This window comes from Perissodus microlepis, chromosome 7 (assembly GCF_051167445.1).
Source record: "Perissodus microlepis isolate ML-2025 ecotype Zambia chromosome 7, ASM5116744v1, whole genome shotgun sequence".
NCBI lineage: Eukaryota > Metazoa > Chordata > Actinopteri > Cichliformes > Cichlidae > Perissodus > Perissodus microlepis.
In genome coordinates this window covers 20348121-20357287 of record NC_140467.1, presented here as the reverse complement: position 1 = coordinate 20357287, position 9167 = coordinate 20348121, and the positions used below count along the sequence as shown (strand labels likewise).

At 41.8% G+C, this 9167-nt stretch overlaps 1 protein-coding gene across 1 annotated transcript in view; it reads right to left on the bottom strand.

The window, feature by feature from the left end:
- Window positions 1-4396: 4396 nt before the first annotated feature.
- The window catches only part of cspg4 (chondroitin sulfate proteoglycan 4), a 74480-nt gene continuing 69709 nt past the window's right edge, over window positions 4397-9167 (bottom strand). The window contains exon 11 of the mRNA XM_084934031.1: window positions 4397-9102. Coding sequence (XP_084790157.1) covers window positions 7277-9102 — 1826 coding nt within the window. The 3' untranslated portion in view covers window positions 4397-7276. The remainder of the gene's footprint in view (window positions 9103-9167) is intronic.

Genomic DNA, 9167 nt, shown 5'->3' with positions numbered 1-9167 from the left:
CTGCTAACGTCTTGGAGCTAAAAAGATACTGAGCAACAAAAGGTAGAATTATTCTGTTTACATGGACAGTCAGGGATTATGAATTACAGCGGCTTTGCCAACACAACTGGACAATTCCAATGTGCTGTTCCCAGTTATTCCCAAATTCATTAATTTTGACAGTGAGTCCAAGGATTTCATCCCGATACCTTATAGCAGTCAGGGTACTGTTGCCTAGCCTGTGGAGGTCTGTGTGGCCCTGCATGGAAAAGCCTCCCCAAACCACCAAACTGGTCTTTATGAACAATGTTCCAGGCAACATAATGTTCTCCAGCTTCTCCTGACACATGCAAATCTGTCTCATGTGCTCAGCATGAACCTGCTCTCATCTATGAAAAGCACAGGGCAGCAGTGGTGAACTTGCCAGTTATGGTATTCTTTGGGAAATGCCAATGCCAGTGTTCATCCTTGCAAAAAGGAAGAGATGCCGGTCCTGCTGATGGGTTAAAGACCTTCTACAGCCCTGTCCAGCTCTATTGGCATAATTGCCTGTCTCCTGGAATCTCCTGTGCTGTGCTACTGTGCTGGGAGATACAGCAAACCTTCTGGCAATGGCATGTATTGATGTGTCATGCTGGAGGATTTGGACTACCCGTGTAACCTCAGTAGGGTTCAGGTGTTACCTCACGCTACCAGTTGTGACACCAATCCTTGGTAAATGCAAAACCAGTGAAAAAGAGACAGAAAAGATGAGCAGGGAAAATGTCATTCCTGTTTTGCTGCCCCTCTAGTTCACCCATTCTGAATTTTAACTAACCAGATCGATATCCCAGAAGTTAAAGTGATTTGATGCTTTACTGTGATTAAAAGTGTTTCTTTACTATTTTTGAACACAATATTAAATCTGTTACTATCTCCAAAATCTAACCTTTGCATGTTTTCTTGGGCAGGTCTCTCTTGAAATAAAGATTCTAACCTCAGTGATTTTTATTAAACCTGGATAAATAAACCACAATTAATAAAATAAATAATAAGTATATAATTAACAGACCAGGCTGTAGCTAAAACTGTAGGGAATTATCATCATAGCAGAATGAGTGCCAATTTCTAATTGATATCATCCGCACTGTTTATTGTCACACACTGGGCAGCACTAAGCAACATAAAACTATCATCTGTTATCTACCAGCTGTTTGTGTGTGAATGAAAGGCCTTTCTACTCTCAGGACCAACTGCTACAACAGGGTTGTGTTTCACTCCTCTGGCCCCGGCCCAGCATGTACCGGCCATACACGTGGCCCACGGGGACCACCTCAAAACCTCCTCTGACAGCTGTGGGCAAGTGCAGAGTTGCTGTTTGTGTGTTCAGACTGAATCTTAGGCGATACTTTTACAATACGGACACATGTATTGAGTATCATTTATTTTAGTGCCGCATGGATGCAGTTCATTCCTTCCATTTATCATTATCATTCCAGGAGAGATAAATAAGCAATAAATCAAAATATGACACTTTTGGTGTTTACAACTGCATCAGTACTGCAGGAACTCCCAAAGGAATTAGAATCTTTGCAATAACTCAGTGACTTTCAGTTCCATGTGCCAGGGTCTAAATTAGGTTCTAATGACCTTAAACAGTCCCTGCTTGGGGCCAGTATAAGTACAGAACTTGGAGTTTGGCGGGCAGCGCTGAACACTTCTGATTGGTCAGGTACACATCTTTGTGTTTTTCCACCGCTTACTGGATTCAAGGGGAGCAGCTGCCTGTGAAAATGGCGGGTAAAAACAGCACGGACTAATTTTGACTAACCTTTGCAGGTCTTTGGACTTTTGGAAGGGAGGAGGATATGCAGACAATCATAGTTCTGCAGAACCCCTGCTTACAATTTCAGAGCACTGTGGATGGAAACACAGTGCATTTGTTTAATTTCTGTATCTGCAACCCCGAAGGGAACATAAATGCTAATCTGACTGTTTAATCATGGCAACAGGGTATGAGCTGCAGAGTATTCATTAAGAAGAGGTCAAAACTCCAGCAGCACACCTGCCAACAGGGTTATAGCTAATCACATCCACATTTATACCATATCCTAGTTTAAATCCTGTCTGGGATTTATTCTGACGCTGATCAAAGCCACAAAGCTGAAATGTGTTGGTGGATGAAGCTGTTCTTTGTACTGTAATTGTACTGTACTGGAAGTTTGGCCTCTTCAAAGGCCGACGTGTGTCACAACTTTCAGCACTGGAGTGGGAGATGTCATGGGAAGGTGGGAACAACACGCCCTGAAAGGCATTCAGTATCAATACTGAATGCTGGTATTGGCATCGGATCTATACTGGTGCAAGAGGGTCGATACCTTACAGTACCTACCGATTAAGTTCAGTACTTAGCCCACTGAACCGTGTTAATTATTGTTATTCTTTTGGAAATAAAAAAATATCCCTCAAACATGAACTATGAAAAATGTCCGGACCTTTTTGTGTTGACTGACCCCAAATCAGCTTCTGCACATTTACATTCCAGGCCTCCAAAAAATTCATTAAAAACTGAAAGGTGTGTTTTGTTGTATTAACTAATTATTGTGGAAATTAGAATGATTTATTAGTCAGTGAAATGTGTTCAGAATTTTCAAATGAATGAGGATTCATCTCATAAATCATGACACGCTGCTCGCTCCTATATAAGCTGTCTTTATTTGTTAGAAGTATTGGCAGCACTGGCTCTGTATTCCTTGGTATCAGATTGATACCAGAATGAGCGTTACCACACAGCACTAGCATCCAGTTTAGGTAAGTTCTTTTGTTGTGTGCTCTTTGCTGTGTGTCGACAACTGCTGGAGTCTGTAGATATTGTAACCTGAATAAAATCCAAAGCAAACAAAGTGACTCAGAGCCTGCGTATAAGAGCTAAAGCCAATGTCAACACAGTCCAACTCAGTCTCTTATTGAAGGTTAACACACAACGTTATGCTGTTAAACTCAAAGAGGCTGGAAATAATGCTGACTTAACTAGTTGAAGCTTTCATTATAAATTCACTTTATCTACAAGTTTTTAATAAAAGACTGGTCAAGTTTTGGACAGAAAAGGAGAAGATCATTTCTCCTTTTCTTCTTAAAAGACAAACCAGCAATTTTGCCAAAAATTCAAGTGCATGTCTTTGCGTGCTTTTCAGATTTGGCAACTTTGACTGCAGGAAAAAGGGTGTGTGTGTGTGTGCGTGTGCGTGTGTTTGTTCTCCAACTCTGCATGCACAACAAAAATCTGATGTGTCACTTTTTCTAGCCCCGTGAAATCGCAGTTGAACTTCAAGCATTTCTTTTCTTTTTTTAATGGTATCTCAAGAATGGTAACGCCTTCCTCCCTCCTTCATGTGTTTTCATTCTTGTTGGGCTTTTGGGAGGGAGGAGGAGCCAGCTTGTTCCAAACCAAGCAATTGTTGGCTTACTTTCTTCAACCTGGTCAAAACTTTAAGAAACTGCTTTAAGAAACATCTTTAGGTTAAGATAAAGATTGCGAAGCAGGAAGAGGGGATCCTGTGGTTACAGAGAAACAGCCTCTGCTGAGATACAATCAGATCTGTGGGTGGTGTCCACTTAGCATCAGGAGAAGGAAATGATTTCTCCCACAAAGAGGGTTTGCGTGTTTTGGCAGCAGTGCTGAGATCTACAACACCGCAACCTTTTTGGTGCCAGAACTAAAATTCCTTCTCCAACAAGTTTGTTATCAACACTACAGGGCAGCACATACCCCAGTTTGAACTTAGGGGTTGGCTCGACACACACACACAAATCCAGATTCCTTTTCATCATTTCATTTTCAGTTTCTTCAAGTTTGTTTTCTAAACTTCTTTCGGTTTTGGGGAAGTTCTTTAGCAGTCCTCATTTTTTTCTGTATTCCTTTAAAAAAATACATTTATCTTGCCAGAGCGCGCGACTTGTCATGCGCGGCGCTACTCTGAGTTATGACCTAAGCACACACATGTGGAGGAACAGCTGTGCCAGGTAGCTTATGAAACCTGCGTGACGTGAGCTCGAATCCGAGCTGCAGCGGACCAATGAGAAGCCGGGAGAAGACAGCAGAGCACATGAAACGTAAGGAGCTCGGAGAAAGCATGAATGCAAAGGCCATTCACTGGAAAGAGTGACGGATGGAGACAGAGTGAGCTTTTGAATGTGAGCTCACAAATTCAGGAACACTTCAGCCCTCCACACTGGCCACCTGCACCCTAACGCCACCTGGTGGCCAAAAAGGGAAACATTTCAATTCAATTTTATTTATATGGGCCAAATCACAACAACATATAAGGGATCAGTCAAGGAACTTCTCTCTGGAGTAATCTCGTTAAAAATAAAGTCTCTTTGTAGAAATCACTTTGTTTATGCCTGTAAATATCAAAACAAGCACATGAGCAGCAACGCAGGATGATTTGATTTCACATTTATAAATGGCAAACTACTTAGTGGGAAAGTGCAGACTTCCTCTATTCCAGCATGCAGCAGAGTCTGGTTGGCCAAAATGAAATTTAAACGGCTCACTTCTGAAATGCAGAAACATCTGTCATAAACATTTATGTTTATAGTTTTGCTTTATGGTTCAGCTTAGAGCCCAGTGATCCAGTATTGTGTCCAAGAGTGTAATAAGCACTAACTTAATATTAACGTTAACTAAATATTAACTAAAGCATGTAAGAAGTGGGGTTACTGGTAACTGTATTTTGCAGTCTTGGCACTTATAAAAGTCAGACAGATTAACGAACACAGGTTTTGTTGCGCAAACATTTTATTTCCATTAGTACTGAGAACAAAGTCCGAGACATACTGAGGCTTTAAAGGACATTTCTACTGTTCCAGAAACAAGTTTTCTCCTAATAGTGCTATTTATTGTCGTAAATGCACCTGCAGTTTACAGATAAGTTTCATCTCTGACAAAATACACGTAGCCTGAATATGAATTGATGCGTGGGGAATGACAGAAATAATAAATAATGAATGAGGAGAGGAGGTGGTGATGAAACCTGCAGTAAGCAGGAAACAGAGAAGTGACGGGCACCTGCACAAACACACACACACACACACACACACACACACACACACACACACACACACACACACACACACACACACACACACACACACACACGCACGCACACGTCATATCTATATCATTTCAGTCTAGCTGAATGTAGTTACATGTACATACAGAATACCTTATGATGCAAAACATGATATACACTCTCCCCTTGCCACTTTATTGGTTATATCTGTGAAATCTATCCATCCCACTGCAACAGCTGTGCCTATTTTTTTTCAGTGTTTTTTGACCTCAAAGTATTATGAAAGCATGGGACAAATATCACCCCACAGTATGTGTGTGAGAGCTTTGTAAAAGTGTAAAAGAATCAAAGGCTGAAGTCTTTTACCGGACTGGAATAAATCTCACAGTGTAAATAAAGTGGTCCACGGGTTTAGATTTCAAAATGTTAATTGGGCCCAAAACTGTACTCTAAATCACAATATTTACACATAAAACAAGAAAAGATGCTGCAGGAGGGAAACTAACTTTTCATTTACTCAGTACGCTACAAAAATAGACGATCAATAGAAGAAGAATACTCCACTGTATATTCAGTATATGACTAGAAAAACAAAGCTGTCATTGGTAGACAGCATGAGGAAAAATGTACAGCAAATAATCAAACAGTTTTAAGAAAATAAGTTGTTTAAGTCTTTTTTTTCCTTTCCTTTTTTTAGTAGATCAAAAGTTGTATCCAGTATTTTTTATTGTGCACTTTCACTTCCCCTTGCTGTGTTTCATTTACCTTAAAAAAGATAAGCGTCACAGGTTAGAGTGACCAAAAAAATGCACATTAAAAAGAAGTTTCCAATTTACAATAGCACTCCTCTTAGTTTTAGCATACATATATATATATTTATAGATAAAAGTTGAAAATAACTTCTATGTATTCCACTTACATGTGGAATGCTTAAAAGTGAAACTAGCTTCCAAAGACCTCCTGTCAGTTACCTCTTTAATCAGCATAACCTAACAAGTGGATTGTTATATTTATTATTCACATCCCAGTACAGTCCCAATTATTATTATAGCCAATATTTTATTCATTTCATAATTGCAAACCCAGGAACTGGAAACATCTCATTCTGAGATGACCTCACGCCCGCCTGTCGGCCAATGCGGATGTCTTAAAGTCCAGCATCACTGAAATAACGTCCTGCCTGCGGTCTACAGACTGTGTAGTGTGTATTTATGCGGTCAGTGCTGTGCCAGTCCAGTAAATATTTACAAGTATTTTGGAAGCATTTAGAAACTATAACATATGGCAGATGGTGGCGTGACTCAGAGCTAAATCCAGTTCATTTTGTGCACGCTGTCACAACAAGGGTTTGATTATATATATATATATATATATATATATATATATATTTTTTTTTTAAAATAAGCGTCCTTTCTCTGTAAAATTAAAGTCAAATCAAATCACGATGAGATTAAAGTTCTGCATTTTAGGGAAACACGTGTATTCAGTCACTAGATGGAAAGCTTGGTACAGCCTTTTTATTTGTGTATTCAGTACAGCAAGTAGACCATTAGCTTAGCTTTTCCTAACTTAGCATAAAGACTAAAAATGAGATGAAACTCGAGACTTTAGCTTTAGTTCATGCTTTGATCATTGACATGCGATGTAGCAAAATGGTATCAGTCTTTTTATCTGTCTTTTTCAGTAAGAAAGTGAATGAAGGCGTGTTGGCCTTTAAACTAGATTTAGCCCTGAGATGCAAGGACCTTTAAACAATTAAAACAAAGAGGCAGTTTTCCATCTTCTTGAAAATATTACATTTCATTTCATATTCATCACCGAACACGTTTAGCTTTCCTGAACCAAGAAAATAAATCTGTCCAAATCTGGGAATTGAAAATTTCTAACCGGTCACTGAATAATGTCAGCTTACGATAAATATGGAATACACAGACAGAGCACAACCTAAATACTTCTTTGCAAACATATGGCATGTTTATGTCTTAACGTGCGACCTGTGACAAAGAGGAATGATAAAACTAAAATAAATAGACATGGCCTGAGCCTCTGTAGATAAGAAACTGCCTCTTTCTTTGCCAATAAGTATTCAGTGTTTCATTGCCTGAGAATCTGTCCAGAGTTATGCTGAGTTGAGTAAAGGGCTTAAACAAAATTAGCCTCGTATAAACTGCTGCTTTTAATACTGAGAGGAATGATTTGAGGAGACTTCCCAACACTCCCTCTGTGTCCGATCTCAGAGTGCTTCAGACCCAGTACTGGTTCTTTTTCAAGGCCGGGTTTGTTGTCCGACAGTGCTGCAACAGCTCAGGGTCTGCGTCTTTGGAGTCCATCTTGGACATTGGGATGTTATTGGCTGGGTCAGTTTTGCGAAAGGTCTCTGTGGTGGCCACCTCGCCGTTTTTGGGCTTGGATGCTGCCGTCTGGACATTGTGCTTACCCGTCTTGTTTTTGCGAATCAGATAGTAGGCCAAGACAGCCGCCAGTAGCAAGAGAATGAGGATTACCATGATAGGGATGATAATAGGCCAGATGTTACTGCGCTTGGCAGCTTGTGGTCTTCCATATGAGCCAGATCCAGAAGCTGTAGTGGCATCTCCGTGGGGCCAGAGAGGACTAACTGGAGTGACTTGAGGGATCCCAGGAAGATGATCAATGTCTTTGGAGGGAATCCTCAACAGAGTGACAGGGTAAATTCCAGAGGCATTGTAGGGGCCGGTTTGGAAGGAAAGCACACATTCTGCAGGAGGGACCCCGTGAGCTTTGAGCAGGAAGCGAGCCTCATCCTGAGTGGCACCACTAGGTGATCCAGAAGAGCCATTTAAGATTTCCATAGCTACACGACCCTCATCCAGGTCCTTTTGGCTGAACGACTTCACTGAGTCACCTGCGTTTGGGCCTCCAGACTTTACAAACCGAGCACCTCTCGGTTGCTGGATGACAGTGAACGTTGGGGTAACTTTGGTCTTGTTGGCGAGGGGAGTTGCATCTAGAAGCTTTTTATCCAGTTGGACAAGCGCACCCTGGGGTAAGAGAGGATCCCGAGCAATGTTGGCCAGAGGTTGCACAGTGATGTTGAGGACAGAGGAAATGTTAGCAGCCCGGCTGCGGGCTGTAAATGAAACACTGTCTCGGGGTGAAGTGGACTTGACAAAGCGGACACTGACTCGGCCTTCTTTAATCAGTTTCTGGGTAAAAGCAGATGTAGGCTGCCGGTCTACCATGACAGCGGCGTACTTGGGAGCACTTGTGATTTTATAAAGGATGTCCTCCTCAATAGGGCCACCAGTGCTGACCTTCAACATCTCTTCGGTCACTAAGGTCTCATCATTGCCCTGCTTCACCTTGATCTCAGGGGCTATGTCAAGAAGCAGGGTGTGGGCCAGTACGACGATGTGCAGCATGTATGCTTCGGTTTGGTGTTCTCCATCTGATACTACGAATTCCATGACGCTATCTACAAGGCTGTTGTCACTGTAGAAGCCCACCTCTCCACGATTGACCATCTCTTGTGTGAATTCAGAGATTGCCTCCATTGTGCCTGAGTCAACTAGTCGACCATTGCTAGGTGCTTTGGTCACCTTGAAGTGCACCTCATCTGGAGGACTGTCCTCATCATGAGTGTTAAGTTGTCTCTGGGTCAAGAGGGTCATGGAGCCTTGAAGAACCTCAAAGAGTGTTTCTGTAGTGACTAGTTCAGGGGGGTCTGAGCCCCTCCGTTTGATTGAGATGTTAAAGACTTCCTCCAGGACCACAGACTTAGCAGGTGAGGCCAAACTATGGCCCTCAGACTTAAGACGGGCTCTGAAAGCAAAGCTGTCAGACGAGTCTGCCAGATCATCATGGACATACTCCACCTTTCCTTGAATGACATCTTCTTGCATGAAGGACGGGGTATTACGGGGCAGGTCCTGACCATCCAGCATGATACGACCACGACCGGGGAAACGCTTAATTTCAAAAATGACATCCACTTCGCCTCGGTTTTCTTCTGGTAGGCTAGCCAGAAGGTTGGAAGCATCAAGAATTGAATCATCGATGGTTTTTCTGTGGCCCTGCACAATATCCAGACCTAAGCAGAAAAAACACAAAGGAAGAGAAATGTTAAATTGAATCCAGTTGTTTTTTCCCCCAAAG